We start from the raw sequence: 17872 nt of genomic DNA, 5'->3' as shown, positions 1-17872 counted from the left end.
TAGGTAGGTGTCTGCTCTCAGGCAGGTCAGTTTTCCTTTCTGCGACTGGATCGCACCTGCTTTGTTCTCCACTGTAGTCCCAGTGCCTGGCCCACACTCGGCTCAATAAATGCTCACCGGGCAGGGAATGAATAGATGAAAGAATAATGAGGCTCAGATTCCTTAGTTGTGAGTTGAGCTTCCTGCTGCTTTCCCTGCCTGCTTTTTGGGGTTCCCAGGAGAAAGAATGAGGCGAGACCACAGTCTGCAGCGGTGCCGTCCAACAGAAATATGAGGCAAGTCATGAAAGTGAGCCACACATGTTGTCTTAAAGTGTCTAGCAGCAACCTTGTCCCCCATTTCACCCTCCAAAAAAAGAAACAGGTGGAATTATCTGAATATATTTTATTTAACCCAATATATCAGTTACCATCATTTACCATCACATGCAATACTATCATTTTAATATGTAACTTATATAAACAAAATTAATGAAATATTTTGGGGTTTCCCCCCCACACACTAAGTCTTGGAAATCCAGTGTCTTTTTACACTCACAGCACACCCGAATTCGGACTAGCTGCATTTTAGGTGTCAGATAGCCACACAGGCTGGTGGCGACCACATCAGTCAGTGCAGGTCTGGAGACTGGACACAGCTGGCCTTTTCTGCCCGGCCTTTTTCTAGAGAAGCCATCCGTAGGATGTCCTGGGAATGCACAGTGCCCAGTGCGTGTGTTGGGACTCCTCCAGTGAAAGAAACTGGAAGGTTAACTACAAAGTCCGCGCAGAGGAGTTGGACCAAGCCAAAGAAGCTCTTGCCGTGGCGCTAGTTGGCAGGAGACTCTGCCCAGAGCCGAGTTGGCACATGGCGCTGACCAGGGTGCCAATTGGCCTCTGCATCCTTCTCCTGGTGCCAAATGGCAGTCCCTCTCTGAGCCTGCTGGCCTGGCAGCAGGCCGAGCTCATCTCCACTTACTTTGGGAGATGGCAGCAGCATTTGAAGGTTGGCAGAGCCATTTTGGTCCCACGCTCCTCACAGAAAGAATATGATTCCCACCTTGATCCCCACCCACACTCCTCTGTCCCGGGGCCATTGGACCACCATGGGGTGTTGATGAAGGGGACTGGCTTCCTTCAGGTGCTTTTTCAGAAGCTTAGCGATGTGCCCTGCCTTCTCTGCTCTTGACTCTCTGAAACTACTGTTGGCACCCTACCTGAACCATCTCACTATCTAAGCATAGAATGGTCCCTTCTTTCACTACTACCACTTGAAGAAGGCAAAGAAGACAGAGCTACCACTCTGTAGGGCTGAGCCCTGCCTAGTTCAGCTTTTTTTCCCCCTACCCACCTCACACCCTCCCAGATTTTTGTGGGAGGCTTGGCTCTTGACCACGGTAGCCCAGAGCAAGCATGAACTTGTGGGCTTGGAGGAGATGCTACTTCATCACAGTGTGGAGGTAGTCTCAAGGACACCCAGGCTCCCACTGAGAACAGGGCCCCTGGTACATTGCACTCCATCCACCCAAGTTGGAGTAAGGTTGAAAATGGCCAAACAGCCCACTGCTTTTGCTGGAGGTAGCTCAGATAGAACCCTATATCTTTCACCTGCCTTCCTGGGTCCAACCAATATCCTACACTTCTAGTCCTGGGAGGAACTATATTCCTGTTGCCTCAGGCCAAATCCACTCTACCAGCCTCTCTCCCTCCACATGGATAAGATGGCACTAGGAGACTTGTTCATCTGTGGTCTTCCCTTTCTTGCCGGTTCCAAACGTGTGTCCTGCCCATAGCCATAGCGTCTTCCGGCATCAGAATCTCCCCATCACCCCCCAACTTGGTCCTGTGTTTCTCTTGGTCTATTTTGATGGGCTTTTCCCATCATTCTTTTCTGCCCTCCCCCTGAGCCCACCTGCCAGTATCTTGATTCTGCTGTGCTGCCTTTCCTGCCCATCTCTTCATCCATCACCGGCCCGTCTTTCTGTTCCTGCTTTTCTCACTCCCCTCCTCAGGCTTGCACTGTGCTCTCACCCGACTCAGTGCCCAAGTAACCTTATCCTTTCCAGTGACCTCATCACTGTGTCTGTCCAGCCACCGGGATTTCAAAAGCAGTCTTGCCATTGTCTGTAGGGAGCGACTCTATACTGGATGTCTGTGTTCTGGGTGCTTCACATGCTTCATTTTCAACCCCCCAACCCTAAAAGCAGGCACTAGTCTCATTTTAAAAGAGGAGGAACACTCAGAGAGGTTAAATCACCCCATTTGTTGGGGTAAGACTCATGGTGGATCCAGTCGAGGTCTCACTCTAGAGCACTGAACTCTTTCCATTTCTCCTCATCCTTGATTCTCCTCCTATACTTTCTAGCAAATGTCAAAGAACGTACTTTGCCTTGTGTAAAGGAATAAGTAGCTGCCAGATGGTTACTATTTTAGCATACCTAATGCTTACGTTTATTCGAGCCCATGGACAACTTCAAACCCTGTTAGAGCATGTCTCCGAAACCCGGTTCCCCTACTGACCAGCTTACTTAAGCTTGGCTGAGCCCAACAACGCATGACTCTCAGAATTACCGGTTTATTGCCCACTCTGCAGAATGATTGGATAGTCACACGCTGCTCTTTACCCAGGGAAGAGGGAGCAGATGGGTGAGTGCTTCGTGCATCGTGGACAAGGAAGATGGAAGGAAATGGGTCTATTTGAGTCAGAAAAGGGCAGCGCAGAGGGACACATGGCTGAAGGCTTTGCGTGTTCTGCAGGAGCAATGGGTTGAAGTGGCCCGGAGCCAGAATTTTGACGATTCAAGTTCCAAAGGCTAAGACATACGTTAGAAAAGCAGTGAGAGCCCTATCTCTGGGTGATTTCAACAGGCCCTGCAAAGCCGGCTGTAAGAAATATTATTGGAAGAATTGCTGCCTGAAGGCAGGACTTGGGGGGCAGGTGCCTTTTCAGGACTTTACCAACTCTCAGATGTCCTGGTTTCTCTCATTTATGTATAATGCGGTCTTTGAAGGTTTTGTGGACGACCCTGTACTTACTCTATTCCCACCTTCCGTGTCTTATGAGCCGACACACCGCCAGCCACTCTCCCTCCTACACTGGGCTTGTTCAGCTTTGTTTTGTTTTGGAAGATGCCTCAGTGTCTCGCTGCACTTTCTCTGGGCTCTCTGCTTCAGGCCACAGTCTCCCCTCTCCAGGATATCTGCACCACAGCTTGGCAACGGAAAATCAGGAGTTTTTCCTTTTGCTTCTGATCCTTTTCTTGGCGGTGCCCATCGCCTGAGTGATACACAGGCTGACATTTCCGGGCAGATTCTCCACTGGCTCCTGCGCTCCTGCTCGGGACGGCTCTCTTGGCATCCGAACTGCTGTCGTTTGATTGCCCCGGACATATCTCTAGACACTTGTCAGTGCTGACTCCCATCTGACTCCCCTGTAACTAGTCTCACTGTGGCCTTGCCTGCAGTGTCTCCGGGGAGCGTTGGCTAACCTAAGAGCTCAGTGTTTTCTGTAACTTTGAAGATCTCACTGTGCACACCTCTTCCGATTATTGGTAACATGCTCAACCACAGGTTCTGGTTCTGTCTCTAGAAAATACTTCTATATCTTCATCTAGAAATGTATCCCTTTGTACTTACCTTTCACTTAGTGTCCCTGAGAAGTTCCATATTTGGGGGGAACCCCAATTCCATGGCATTAAAACTGCTTAAATCTTTGGTGTGGAAACTTTGAGATTTTTTAAACAATCACCCTGTATTCCCTGATTGAACCCTTCGAAGAGTAAAATCATCCGGGCTTGATCTCCTCCCGAGGAGCCCTCCTTCTGGCTAACAAGTGACTCTTAGATTCTCAAGCCCTCCCCCTTGGTTATGGCTGCTGCGCTTTCTGAGCTGTGGACATGAGCTTCCCTGGGAGGTGGTCACCAACCATTCCTGTTCTTAGGGGGACGTGGGAAGGGACAGGGAACCAAGCAGGCAGCTTTGTGGTGATTCAGTCGGGGCCCCCTTCCTCCCTAACAGAGGTGGATGAGTGTTCCCAGCCAGATCTCGGAGGGTGTGAGCAGCGCTGCGTGAACACTCTGGGCAGCTACAGGTGCGCGTGTGACCCCGGCTACGAGCTGGCTGCTGATAAGAAGACGTGTGAAGGTTGGTGTTGGACCCGCTACGCTAGGATGGCACGGGAGAAGGGACAAGTCTTAGGAGACGTGGGGAGGAGATGGGGCAGCAGCTGGCTGTGAGGCCACATGACCTGTGGTGGATGATGTCCCTGGCTCTCTGAGAGGGAAAAATAACGCCACAAAGTCGCACGCGGGCAAAGGCTGTCCAAATGACAAGAACTCCGCCCTAGACACGGAACAGTTTATTTTCTTCTGTGACCGTGAAACCTTCACATGATTATTCAGAAAAAAAATAAAGAAACCCATGAGCACTTAGGTGGGACTCAGCTAATAGCTCATTTCATTCATTCCATTTCTACCTGCCTGGTGTTGCATTTCCCTTGCCCAGCTGCCTGTTCTGCTTGTAAGCCAGGTAAAGTGCGTAGCTCGGTACAAACATTCTGGAGTCTCCTTTGGTCCAAGTTATGCGTGGTCCCAGCTGTGCCTCTGAGTGACAGGTGAGCACACATGCATTGGCATCATCTTACAGAGCAGTAAAGGCTTGTCTGCAGCTTCCTCCCTCCAAAACCTCAGTTGAAGCAGACTAGAAGAAAGGCCGCTGGATTAATCAGTTCAGATTGTCAAACTTTTTCTTTTCCTTCCTTCCTTCCTTCCTTCCTTCCTTCCTTCCTTCCTTCCTCCCTCCCTCCCTCCCTCCCTCCCTCCCTCACTCCCTTCCTTCCTTCCTTCCTTCCTTTCCTTATTAAGGAACAGCAGGCTCATTGCTGCTTGGGGGAAATCGCAGTCACTTGGAACTAAAACCAAATGAATCTTGCTTCTGTCTCTCCCGTGCAGTGGCCTGTGGCGGTTTCATTACCAAGCTGAACGGAACCATCACCAGCCCTGGGTGGCCGAAGGAGTACCCCACAAACAAAAACTGCGTCTGGCAGGTGGTGGCCCCTGCTGAGTACCGGATCTCCCTACAGTTTGAAGTGTTTGAGCTGGAAGGCAATGACGTATGCTTCTGCCCTCTAACTGATTGCATGGGGACGTGGCCGGGGGCACAGCGGCCAGGGAGGTGGCTTCCTACCGTCACGTGAACTTGGCAGGGCAGAATCGGGCGAGTGTTTGGTGTAGCGGTTGCTGCTGTGCATCCTCCACAGACACGATGCCTTGATCCTCTTGTCACTGACAAACCCCAGGAGAATCAGGACAGGTCTTGGAGTGGGAGGCGGTCAAGACGAGTATGTCCCCTGGGGTAGGAGTCTGGGGGTTGGGGTCCTGCCGAGGGGAACAGAGGGGGTGAGATTCAGCTGGGGACCAGGATGGCATGAACTACCTGTCCCCTCCCTTGAGTGGTGGTCATGGGATGACCAGGTCAGCCAAGGCCCAGGTGGAGCCCTCCAGCCAGAGAGCGAGTCATGAGAGCCCCATGTCTAAACCTTGGGCCAGAGGGACCCCAGTCAGAGTGGAGAGGACCCTCCCACTGGACAGGTCTGTCCCCGAGGCAGGGTGCGGCTGTCAGGGAGGGGGTCCTGCTTTAAGGCTGGGGTGGGGCCTCGGGCAGACCGGGTGGCTCCCCGTGGTGCTCCCTTGCAGGTCTGTAAGTATGACTTCGTGGAGGTGCGCAGCGGCCTGTCCCCCGATGCCAGGCTGCACGGCAAGTTCTGCGGCTCCGAGATGCCCGAGGTCATCACCTCCCAGAGCAACAACATGCGTGTGGAGTTCAAGTCAGACAACACGGTCTCCAAACGCGGCTTCAGGGCCCACTTCTTCTCAGGTGTGCAGGCTTGGATGCCGGGTCCCAGGCTGAGGGGGACATGCCTGGGTAGGCTGTCAGCCTCTGGGCACCTGCCCACCCCCTCTCTGCCCACTCATGCCTCACAATGGCATGCCTGGATCTAGATGGGTTTTTTGGTTTTGTTTTGTTTTGTTTTGGTGGTTATATTATTACAGGGCTGTCCTAACAAACTGCCACAAAGTGGGTGGCTTGAGGCCACAGCGATCTCTCCCAGTCCCAGAGGCCAGAAATCTGCAGTCAAGGTGTGGGCAGGGCTGTGCCTCCTCTAAAAGGCTCCGGGGGAGACTCCCTCCTGGCCTCTTCCTAGCTTGTAGTTCCAGCGCGTAAGGGTTCGGTGGGCTTCACCTCTCTATTCTTTAAGGATTGTTAGTTGTCCTCAGGAAACGAAAACACAAAGTGTTGGGTGACACAATGCGGCAGGGTATGAGGAAGGCAGGGAGACTGCGCTGACCCCTGGAGGAAACTCGGTGCTGGGGGCCGGGGTGGAGGCCGGTCCTCGGTTACCAGAGGAAGAAGCTGGGCGGCGGGGAGCTGGTGCAGCCTGGGCCTGAGCTACACGAACCTCCTCGAGAACAACAGCTAGTACTTGAGTTCATGCATACTAACAAGGAAAGCTGACACTCAGCTGGGCTGGACGCTGTTCTAAAGTGCTTTCGCTGTACTCATTCATTTCCTTTTCCCAACAACCCTATGAGGTGAGGACACCAGTCCTGGCTCCCCTTTACAGGTGAGGCAACTGAGGCACCGAGGTCAAGGACTGCCCAAGGTCACACAGCTGGGAGCTGTGGTGCAGGATGAGCACTGAGCTGTCTGGTCTGTGGCCGCACACGTACCTGCTCTGCAGGCAGAAGGTGGTGAGGGGTGGGGGAGGAGGAGCCCAGGCCTCTGGGTCACACAGGCTGCTTGCTCACTGAGTGACCTTGGGCATGTAAGCATTCTCAGCCTCAGTTTCCTTACCTGTAAAATTGGGGCATAGGCACCTGCTTGACTCCTAAGGTTATATGAGAACAAACTTAGACACTGTATGGAAAGTGCTTTGGAGGAGCGCCTGGGTGGCTTAGTCGGTTAAGCATCCGACTTTGGCTCAGGTCATGATCTTGCAGTTCATGAGTTCAAGTCCCGTGTCAGGCTCTGTGCTGACAGATTGGAGTCTGGAATCTGCTTCAGAGTCTGTGTCTCCCTCTCTCTCTTTGCCCTTCCCCTGCTGTGCTCTGTCTCTCTCTCTCTCTCTCTCAAAAATAAATAAACATTAGAAAGTGCTTTGGGAAGTGCCCATCAAATAAATATTCAACACACGGTAGTTATTTTATTATTGTTACTATTATTAATATTAGTCTATCCACTAAGGAGTTCCTTGTTTTGGCAGAAGGCAGGGGTAAAGAACATATATATATATACACACACATATATACATATATATACACATGTGTATATACATGCACATTACACATATATATCATTAAAGTGTTTAAGAGCACCGAGAATTCAGCATATACCAGGACCAGGTGTTATCTAATAGATGCTTCCCCTTCCCACCCAAGGAAGGGGATAACCAAAATCAGGGCAATCTTGGAAGGCTTCCTGATGGAGGCTACTTTTGAGCAGAGTTCTGAGGCGGGAGCGACATTCCCAAGTTGGCATTACCCCTTAGGAGAGTCTGTTGATCTCCTCAGACAAAGACGAGTGCGCCAAGGACAACGGCGGGTGCCAGCACGAGTGCGTCAACACGTCCGGGAGCTATTTGTGCCGGTGCAGAAACGGTTACCGGCTCCACGAGAATGGGCACGACTGTAAAGAAGGTAAGGCTAGACCGCAGCTGGACTGCACGGCTGACCTTGGCCACCAGGGTGCGCACATGTCTAAGAGTGAGAGCTTCCGGTCTGCCACGCCCTCAGGGCCTGCCTTCCCTCCTCCTTGACCTCCTGCTGAGGGAGGTTTTATCCAGGGCAGCTCCCTCCTTCACAAGGCTCCCAGGGGCCCCCTGGGGGCCCTCCTGGAGTTATTATTGCAAAGTGGTTACACCCCCAGGCTCCAGAATCAGACTATCTAGGTTTAAATCCCGACTCTGCTATTTACTGGCTGTGTGACTTTGGGCAAGTCTCTGAGCTTCAGTTTCTTCTTCTGTTTAAAAGAAACTAAACATACCCCCTTCTTAAAGGTATATGGGGATTAAATGAAAGGATGCCTAGAAAGCATTTCAGACCATCTGGCACCTACGAAGCACTTGAAATGTCAGTGAATATCAATCATCTATGTTATGAGAGCAGTTGGCCACAGGCAGACCTAATAACACAATGGATTGGAAAATGATTGCTCCCTGCTCCATTTACTGCTCGGAGCTTAGAGCCAGGTGCCTTTGAATGTCCAGTCATTCTGGAAAGAGCCTCCTTCTGTTTATCACCTTGCCTGTGGAGCGAGTTTAAACATCTCTGATAAACACTCAGGCCTCGAAGCCTTTGGCCCCAGCACAGGGCCCCGCAGAGGGGTCAGAGGGAGGAAGATGTGAAGACTGTCCCAGAGGGGAGGCTGAGAGATTTGGCTGGGGCCCACTGAGTCCCATCAGGCCTGCCTGGCACGTTACAGGACAGGCTAAGACAGTGTCACAAACAGGGTCCAGGTCCTGTGATATAGACCTGGGCTGGTTGGGAGCAGGTTGGAAGAACTTGGAAGGACCCATCATTCTGGAACTTAAAAGGCTTTGTCCTGTGAGGTGGGTGGGCCTGGGTCAGACCAAAGCTTCCCTCCTGCGGTGTGGGGGAGGCCAGGAGGGGTTGAACCCCACTCAGGCCACACCAACTGAACAGTGGCCTCCTTCCTGTGGGTTCCCCCAGGGCGTGTGGGGAGATGTGTGGCAGCAGATGACCCAGAAGCTGAGCCCCAGTCCCTACTGGATTTGTGCTGTGTGTGGCTGCAGAGTGGAGGCGGCAATAAGCAGAAACCCCCTCACAGAGGCTACCTGCCCCCCACCCCCTCCCTCTGCCCCTTCCCCTCAGCTGTCCCCTCAGGACTTCGTGCTGCAGCTGTGGGGCGGCATTGGTTGGCTATGCAGGTGGTGCATGCCCCCTCTATTTCCTAACCATTTACAGCACAGGCAGGCCTGGGTTCAAGTCCTGGCCCCACCCCTCCCCAGCAAGTCACTCACCCTCTCCCAAGTTATTTTCTCATTTGGAAAGTGAGAAGGATCAGATGAGAGAATGCATTCAAAGTGCTTGGCGGAGTGTCCAGCACAGAGCAGACATTCCCAGTGTTGACCGAAATGCTCCGCACTGAGCATGTTGTGGGATCCGTCTTTGCTAACAGCACCCTAGCCAGGGTAACATCTGTAGTCTCCAGATGAAGCTACTTCCAAAATCTGAAACACGTACAGGCTGAAGGCATCGACCTCGGCTCAGGCCATGATCTCACGGTTTGTGGATTCGAGCCTCGCATTGGGCTCTGTGCTGACAGCTCAGAGCCTGGAGCCTGCTTTGGATTCTGTGTCTCCCCCTCTCTCTCTACCCCTACTCCATTTGTGCTCTGTCCCTCTCTCAAAAACATAAACATTAAAAAATTTTTAAGAAACCACAGAAGGCATAGTGATGAAGACCTCTGCTCCCACTTGCTAAACCTTTTACATGTATCATCTCATTTAATCCACATATCCCCCTACGAAACTGGCACCCCTTTTATAAATAAGGACACCAAAGATTAAGTAAGCACCCAAAGTCCCACAGCTTGAAGGCGGTGGGACTGAGTCTTTTTGACCCCAGCCCCACCAACTACCGTATTTCCAGTGATAACCACGATCTGAATGGGGATAGTGTGAAAGATGAGCTCTCTGAGCCCACAGGAAGATGGCAAAGCCAAATAAGTCATCAGATCTCTAGCCAGTGGACATTTGATTCCGGCTGACCCTGTCCCCCTTTTTTGATAATGACCCCTTGACAAATAAGAACTAGAGATGAGACTCCCCCAGAGGGCCTCCAGGGCTGCCCACAAGTGAACTACTTCTCTCTGCTTGTGTCCCCCCATCGCCCCCAGCTGGCTGTGCGCACAAGATCAGCAGCGCAGAGGGGACCCTGGCGAGCCCCAACTGGCCTGACAAATACCCCAGTCGGAGGGAGTGTACCTGGAACATCACGTCAACCGCCGGCCACAGGGTGAAACTCGTGAGTCATTTTCATAGTTATGGACAACACGGACTTTGGTTTCAGATGCACATGGCTGTGAGTTTCTGCGCTGCCACTTCCCAGCTCTGAGGCTTGGGGAAGTCACTCGACATTTCCAGAACCCAGTTTTGTTATCTGGAAAATGGGGATGCTAATGAAACCCCCCTGGTGGGCTGCTGTGCAGATTAAGAGAGGACACCACACGGCTCTCAGCACAGGGCAGCGGTGACAAAGGCCCTCTCAAGGGCCCCTGTTCCCAGCAGTGCCAGTATGAAGTGACATTCACGGACGGCACAGATCAGCAGAGCTGTTTGAGATTCAGTTGTTTCCAGTTATAATGTTTTGACAAAACAATACATTCTCAAGGTTTAAAAAAAGTAGCCAGTACAGAGGGTTGGAAAGTAGAAATCGAAAGCTTCTAGATCCCCCATGTCTACTCCAGAAACGATCTCTCTGGGCATTTTTTGGGAAATCCTTCTGGAAATTTCCTATGCACATACAGTAATGTGTGCACATGCATGGGAAAAACATATATCCTTTTTCTTGCTCAAACTTCTCCAGTGGATGCTTATTGTTATTTGTATTTCTCTAAAGCTTATATTTTTAAAAATTAACAATAAGAGATTAAGTTATTTATGCTAATTCTCTCTTGAGTTAAAAAGAATAAGTGTCTTCTGGACACTTCCTGAAAGTGTTTCAGGCTATGATTATAAGTGTGCACATACCATGCTTGGTTATTTCAAAGGAGAGCCGAGTCCCTGGAAGAAGCCTCGTTTCTCAGCCCCCGAGTGTCCCACATCCTGGGGCGTAGAACTCTCTGGCTGGCTAGAGAAGGGATATTTTTTAAAACAGGTCTTTCTGACTCTGGAAGTTTGTGAACTCTTCAGAAGGCACGTGGATGTTCCTCTGAAGAATGGGCCCATAATGCAGGGGGAATGGGAGAGAACAAAGGAGGTTGTGAAGATAAGCAGACATGGCCCGGGGACTTTGAAGGGTGTTTGCCGGCAGGTGAGAGAGGTGAGGAGGGCAGGTATCTGAGCTGACACCTGTCTGTGCCAGGCCCAGGGCAGCGAGGGGCAGCGAAAGCAGAGCCCATGACCACAGTCTGCCCACAGCAGGCCCCCCACGTGCATGGCTGCCCATGGGGGAAGGGCAGCGGCCTTCCTGGGTGTCAGAACAGCCGTGAATCTGGGTGAGGGTGAACTAGAGTGCATTAGAGAAAGGCACTCCTTCCCCAGGGCTGCCTTCTGCTGGAGAAGGTTCCGAGCAATAGTATTCTCCACCGCGGGCGGGGGAATGGCGCCCCCTGGGGGTGGGACCGTGCAGCCTGCACAACTGGAAGCCACACTTCTAAGGGCCACAAGATTTTAGCAGTTGCTAAACGTCCTGCCCTTCTTTACAGTGCTAGGGAACTAAAGCAACTGATCACAGTGGCCAGAGTTAGGCCAGATTCCAAATTTACAAGACGTTTATATGTGCATGTGCTAGTTAAAAAAAGAAAAAAGAAACGTCCTTGGGAAGCGCATGGCGGATATATAGCTCATGCTCTTTTTGCTACCAGAAAACGTGAGTGGAATGCTTCCCACAAAGCTGGTGTTTCACTGTATGGGGGCTGCAACAAGGAGGCCCCTGAGTGTCCCTCCCACTGCATCAGCCACCCCGATGCCGCTGGTCCCACCTCCTGCTCTTGCCCATGGCCCCTACACCACCCTCCACCCAGCTTCCTTTCTATGAGGCGTGAAGGGTTTCGCCCATTTCTGTTGTGTTTGTCATTCCTATGAAAGCCCACGCTGCTAACGAGCTCTCTCCATCTCCCTCCCTGTCCTGTCTTTCCAGCAGCTTTCTTAGGAGTTCAGACCCGCCTTACCTCCCACTAACGTCCTCTCTTCCTGCTCTGTCATTTTGTTCAAGCCCTCATTTAACACTGTTCCCTCTCACCTCATTCCATCTCCCTGGAAGCCATGGCAGCCCATAAGTCATTCAGCTGCCCAGTCCCTGGGGCACAGCCTAGGAATGAGGGGCTCCCCGGCCAGCTTTGGGGGACAGTCTTCAGGGAGCAGGAAGGAGGTGGGCAGTACAGCCTGCTGATGGTTAGGAGTGTGGGCTGGAGTCAGGCTGGCTGGGGCTCAAGCCCGCTCCATCTTCCTCTGGGTCTGTGAGTCTGGGCAAGATACTTTTCTAAGACTCAGTTTCCCCTTTTGCATATTAGGTATAATACTAGCTCTTCCCTTGCAGTATCATCAGGATCAGGTGAGAAAATGTTCGTGAACATTTGGCAAGGGATTCTGCATGGGGAAACCCTCCTTGAATGCCAGCCCCTCGGAGGGTGCAGGCGGTGCGCACTTCATCCAGCCTCATCCGTGTCGTTCCTACTCAAGGATCGTACAGCATAGTGCAGAGGTTAAAGGCAGGGGCTCTGCCGCTAGACCTCCTGGTCTTGGCCCAGCTCCACCACTGGGGGACCTTGGGCAAGTCACCTGACTTCTCTGTGCCTCAGTTTCCTCATCTGTAAAGTGGGGATTGTAGTTGTAGACACAGCACAGGTGCGTGAGAATTATATGAGGGTATATTTGTAAAGCGCTTAAAACAGCTCCTGGCCCCGAGTGAGCCCTTGGCCATTGCTGCTGTCCTCATTAAGTGAGGAGCAGATTTGTGATGTGACAGAGGGAGCAGGGGTGACATCTCTGCCCTCACGGCCCAGCCGTCTCCCTGACAAAATGCTCATTAAAGCGGTCACTCACGTAACTGCCTCGTGGGGTTGCTTGGGGACCAGCAGGGGCCTGAGCTGAGACTCTCACTATAGATGTGCTGTCACCACCTGGGCGCCATGCCCCTCCCAAGGCTGGTGGGGGCAGACGAGTGTCCTGCCACGCCCTTCCTCTCCCAGCCCCCAAAGCGCCGGCCCCCTCCCCAGCAGAGTGCCAGGCCCCGGCCTCACTCTCTGCTCTTCCGTTCCCCAGACATTTAATGAGTTTGAGATCGAGCAGCACCAAGAATGTGCCTACGATCACCTGGAGCTGTACGACGGCCCCGACAGCCTGGCGCCCATCCTGGGCCGTTTCTGCGGCAGCGAGAAACCGGGCCCCGTGGTGGCCTCGGGCAGCAGCCTGTTCCTCAGGTTTTACTCGGACGCCTCTGTGCAGAGAAGAGGCTTCCAGGCGGTGCACAGCACAGGTAGGCGAGCGCGGTGCCCGCCCGCTGCAGCCCGCGTGCGCGGGAGACAGGTGGGCCGTGGCGGCGAAGGAGCGCCTTTCATGAGGACTCCTGGGGGCAGGGGGCGTGTGATCAAATGTCCCTTCAAAAACGAAACGTGGGCACCCATGAGGGGAAGGGCAGTTTTCTTTAAATGTCCTTAACTGACAGCATTGGCAGCGGGCAGCCCCTTTGTTGCTCCACGTTTCCTCCCTTCTTCCCTCACTCCCATCCTCTTTTCAAAATGTATGTGTAACTTGGCTGGTCTGTGAAATCCGGAAGTCTGGGAGCGAGCTCGGGGGTGGGGAGTAGCCCTTTCCCCCTCTAAGGACCAGTTCTGGAAAATGGAAAATGGTTCTATTACCCACTATTGTTCCTCCATGTAAAATGTAAATAGCTTTATTTGGTCCTTTGGAGGAAAACGTATCTGTGTATAACTACCACATCTATGTTGTTAAATAGAAGAATGTCAGTAAAAAAATGGGCTCTGCTCTTTAGCCATTAAAGTATTACTCACAGAAATAACTCTGACTCTCTGATCACAGTGTTAGACCGTGGCCCTTTGGCAGGGTGGTGGCTGCCCACTGCCCACTTGGAGTCTAAGCTCATGATCCTGGGACCCTGTGAGCGGAATCAGCCCCCCACCCCACCCAGCTTATTTTCAGAGCCAGAAAATATGTATCAGGTAAAACAAAATGACACCCAGCACCCTTAGGTGGTTTAGCTTGCCCACCTAGAAAACACTTTGGCATCTGCAGACCCTCTTTGAGGGTCCTAGCTTCCCCTAGGGAAGGTTAAAAGCTATTGGCCTCCCCTTAGGGAAGGTTAAAAGCCACCCTCTTGTCCCTACAGACAAAGTAGGTCAGGGTCTCAGCAGGAAATGAATCATTATTTGTGGAGAATTTAAAAACGGACTGATTACCAAGGGGCAGGCAGGGTGTGGGGACACCACAAGGAGGAGTGCAGCAGCCAGGACTGGGGACTCCATGGCGGCCGGGGGTGCTCCCCCCCCCCCCGCCCCGACCCGGATGCTGGAGGAGGGAGCATGCAAGCAGAGTACCCCCCACCCCCACTTGGAGCTGTGTCCTTTAACTGAACAACACAACTTGTGGTGAGCAGGGAGGGAGCCTGGGAATTAGCCCCCTGACCTCTCTCCTCCCTCCTCGCATCTGCTGGTATCCCCATAGCTGAACCCAACCCATAAGGCAGAGAGCAAGGGGGCCAGTCCACGTGGACCTAGAGGTCAGTCTCCGGGGCCTGAAACAGGTGGGAAAGAATGGAGAGGGGATTTGGTGAGGTGGATAGAAGGCATCCTGCCCTGCCCTGCGCCCACTTCACTGCCTCCCATGTCAGCGTCTCAGGGACTTGAAATTTCCCATGACAGTTCAGATCTGGAGGAAATTCTAAACAAGAGCACATGGAGGGTTAAGACTTGGCTGTCTGGCAGGACTGGGGCCAGCTGGGCCTGGGAGTGTCACCAGACAGTACGGCAGCCGACCACAGGGAGCTGGTGCTTTCTAGTCTCATGCATCCATTTATATTGTGTGGTCTCCAGTGGCCTAGACAAGATAGTGGGGACCCGGCCAACCAGAGTTACCATCCTAGTCAAAAACTCACAAGCCAATGCTACAGAATACAAGCCCAAAGTATGCAGCCCAGCTCACCTGTGACCCCCCCCACCCCCACCCCAGCGTCGAAGTCAGCCTGTAGTCAGCGCCTTCGGATGCACAAGCAAGTCAGTCCAGAGCTGAGGTTTCTAGGTTTGCGAGCTTACCTGCAGTTCTGATGTGCTTTTGGTGCCCTCTGTTGGCAACAGTTACAAATTACAGTAAGTATGCGGGGCTCGCGAGCCCTTCTCCAGCACTTCCTGGTGACGAAGTGGTAAAGATCCAGCCAGCTTTATTTCAGTAGCATGCTCAGGTATTCCCAGACGCCTTATGTGGCCCAACTGGGAACACAGGACCTTGGCTGGGTAAGGACCATTTTGCCCCCCCCGCCCCCCCCCGGCGTAAGCCCTGAAACTCAGACCTTTCAGCCTCTATTTACTCCTCTGTAAAATGGGATGATGAAAATTTGCCAGACTCTCCTAATGGGCTCAGGCAAGGCGTCCTAGAGAAAGCTGGCCAGCAGGCATGCGGGTATGAAGGGAGAGAGCCCAGACTGGGAAGGGGTGGGGGGTGCCGCGCGGGTCTCTGTGCCACGGAGGCGTGGCGGCTCTCTCTCCGCTCCAGAGTGCGGGGGCAGGCTGAAGGCCGAAGTGCACACCAAAGAGCTGTATTCCCACGCCCAGTTCGGGGACAACAACTATCCGAGCCAGGCCCGCTGTGACTGGGTGATCGTGGCGGAGGACGGCTACGGCGTGGAGCTGATCTTCCGCACCTTCGAGGTGGAGGAGGAGGCCGACTGCGGCTACGACTACATGGAGGCCTACGACGGCTACGACAGCACGGCGCCCAGGCTTGGCCGCTTCTGCGGCTCGGGGGTGAGCGCGGGGGTGGGGGGGCAGGGGGGGAGCGCGGGACGGTCAGGGAGCCGGGGCGGGTCCCCGCTACCCCTGCCCCCGCTCAGCACCAGCCAGCGGGGTACAGAGGGGAGAGCTGACGGAGAGGAGGTGGCGAGGTGGCCTGGGACCGGATCAGGAGCGCCTCACACCGGTGACAGCTGTGTCCTGGAGGATTTTCCTAGTATGTTTGCAAACGGTTCCCTTTCCCCAAATTCTCATTTTTATTTGGCCTTCAGGCTTAAGAAAAAAATATTTTAATCGTGCTTTTGTATATCCCGTATTTTCACAATTTTCTCCCCACTCACCTCCAAACACCTCCGGATATTCCAAATCACTCTTACGGTAAGCACAGTTGTGCTCCAGGTTATCAGCATTTTCCCCATTACCTCCTCTTTCCTCAGCTTCCTAGTCCCCACAGGGCATGCCTGTTTTGTTCGCTATTTACCCAGTACCTGACAAAGAGCCTGGCACACAGTTGGCGCTCAGTGCAAGTGTGTGGATGGGCCAGTATAGAGTCCAGGTCGCACTCTGGCTGCGCCACACTGGGCCCCGCTCACACACGGCCCCTGCCCTTAGAGACAGGGCTGGTGGTACAAGCTTCTTTGCTATTGGCTGAACTTGCAGCACATCATTTTGGAGTCACCAGCCCTACTTTTGCTCATCCGAACCTAAAAACGGCATTTATATTGGTCTCTGAATAATTTCCCGTCATCTTCCCTCACCCTCTCCCCAAAAAGAAAGGATGGCAAAGCGTGACGCAACGATGCCACGCCTTTGATAAAGTCTTTCAAAGTCTGGGGTCCACTGCAGAGGAAAACCTTGGAGGATGCTGAGCAGTGAGATGTGCAGGCAGCCCAGCTCGGTCCCACTGTGGCCTGGCAGGGAGCGGCCTCAGAACCGTTCGTGGGCCCCTCGGCGAAACCTTCCTAACAAATGTACAGCCTCCTTCCCGTGTTTTGTCCTGGGACGGGACATAGGCTGAATCCATGGGCTTTGGTGTTTGGTCTTCTGGGAGACACATCATCATGTGACCTTAGAGCTGGCCGATTAGTGGTACCTACTTCACAGTCAGACCTGAGCTTGGGCCCTGTCCAGCTATAGGACCTTGAGTGTCAGTTTCCTTAAGTGTAAAGTGGAGAGAACACCACCTTATAAAGTTGTTGTAAGGTTTACATACGCGGAAAGACCCAGAAGTGCTTTGAGCAGTCTGTGGCCCGCATGTACTCCTAATAACCAATAGAGTCCATATGAGCCATGCGTCTAGGGTTGTCTTTGAAAAAGTAGGGCCTAGGGAGCTCTCGGGAGCAGAATTGGCCATATTCTTCTTTGAAACGGAACTTGTTTTGATGCCCTTCAGAGTCGCTAGTGTCAGGAATGCCTCGTGGCACCATTTGCCTTCCTGTGTTCTCATGTAGCTTCCATCTCATCCTCTGTGTTTAAAACTCCGGCCGCAGCCAACTGACCTGTCTCCCTGGTTTTCTGTTGCCCTGCCCTCAGCCACTGGAAGAGATCTACTCTGCAGGAGACTCTCTCATGATTCAGTTCCACACGGACGACACCATCAACAAGAAAGGCTTTCACGCCCGATACACTAGCACCAAGTTCCAGGATGCCCTGCACATGAAGAAATAATGCCGGTGTTCTTGAAAGACTGGCGCTGAGAATGTTGTTTGTGACAATAGCACCTTGTGAATCTGCCCTAAACCGGTGTATAGTATTTTTCTCAAAAACTCAAAATCTAGTTTTGGGGGGTATCTATCTGATGAAGTTTGGCCAACAAGGAGGAGGGATGTTTTTTTGATTCTGGCTACAACGTTATCCGTCATGGGCTCTTCAAGAAGATTAAGGTTTTGAAGTCACTTACCATTCGAGCTATGCCTGGTCATGCTCATTCTCCTTGTCCCATGCTCCTCTGGGGCAAGAGGCCGGCCTTTGGGTTGGTCATCCCTCTATTTCTGGATGTGTTTCTGTAGGTGCCAGGCAGCGTGACTGTGTCCTGAAGACTCAGGCTGTCTTCTGTCTACACTGAGCAGCGGGGATAAAAGCTTGGCCATGGCTGAGTTGTTACTCACAGTCTTGGCTCAGACTCTGGCTTTCTGTCTGCCAGGGACATGTCAACCAGGAAACCTGAGAATATGGATGTCGGACTAAACAAA

At 52.7% G+C, this 17872-nt stretch overlaps 1 protein-coding gene across 1 annotated transcript in view; it reads left to right on the top strand.

Moving 5' to 3' along the window:
• The window catches only part of TLL2 (tolloid like 2), a 97567-nt gene extending 80028 nt beyond the window's left edge, over positions 1-17539 (top strand). The window contains exons 14-21 of the mRNA XM_029920168.1: positions 3996-4121; positions 4928-5088; positions 5672-5852; positions 7547-7672; positions 9894-10021; positions 12982-13195; positions 15445-15695; positions 17214-17539. Of these exons, the coding sequence (XP_029776028.1) occupies positions 3996-4121; positions 4928-5088; positions 5672-5852; positions 7547-7672; positions 9894-10021; positions 12982-13195; positions 15445-15695; positions 17214-17348 (1322 nt within the window). The 3' untranslated portion in view covers positions 17349-17539. The remainder of the gene's footprint in view (positions 1-3995; positions 4122-4927; positions 5089-5671; positions 5853-7546; positions 7673-9893; positions 10022-12981; positions 13196-15444; positions 15696-17213) is intronic.
• The last annotated feature ends 333 nt before the right edge of the window (positions 17540-17872 follow it).

This window comes from Suricata suricatta, chromosome 2 (genome assembly GCF_006229205.1).
Source record: "Suricata suricatta isolate VVHF042 chromosome 2, meerkat_22Aug2017_6uvM2_HiC, whole genome shotgun sequence".
NCBI lineage: Eukaryota > Metazoa > Chordata > Mammalia > Carnivora > Herpestidae > Suricata > Suricata suricatta.
This window is presented reverse-complemented; position numbering and strand designations above follow the sequence as displayed.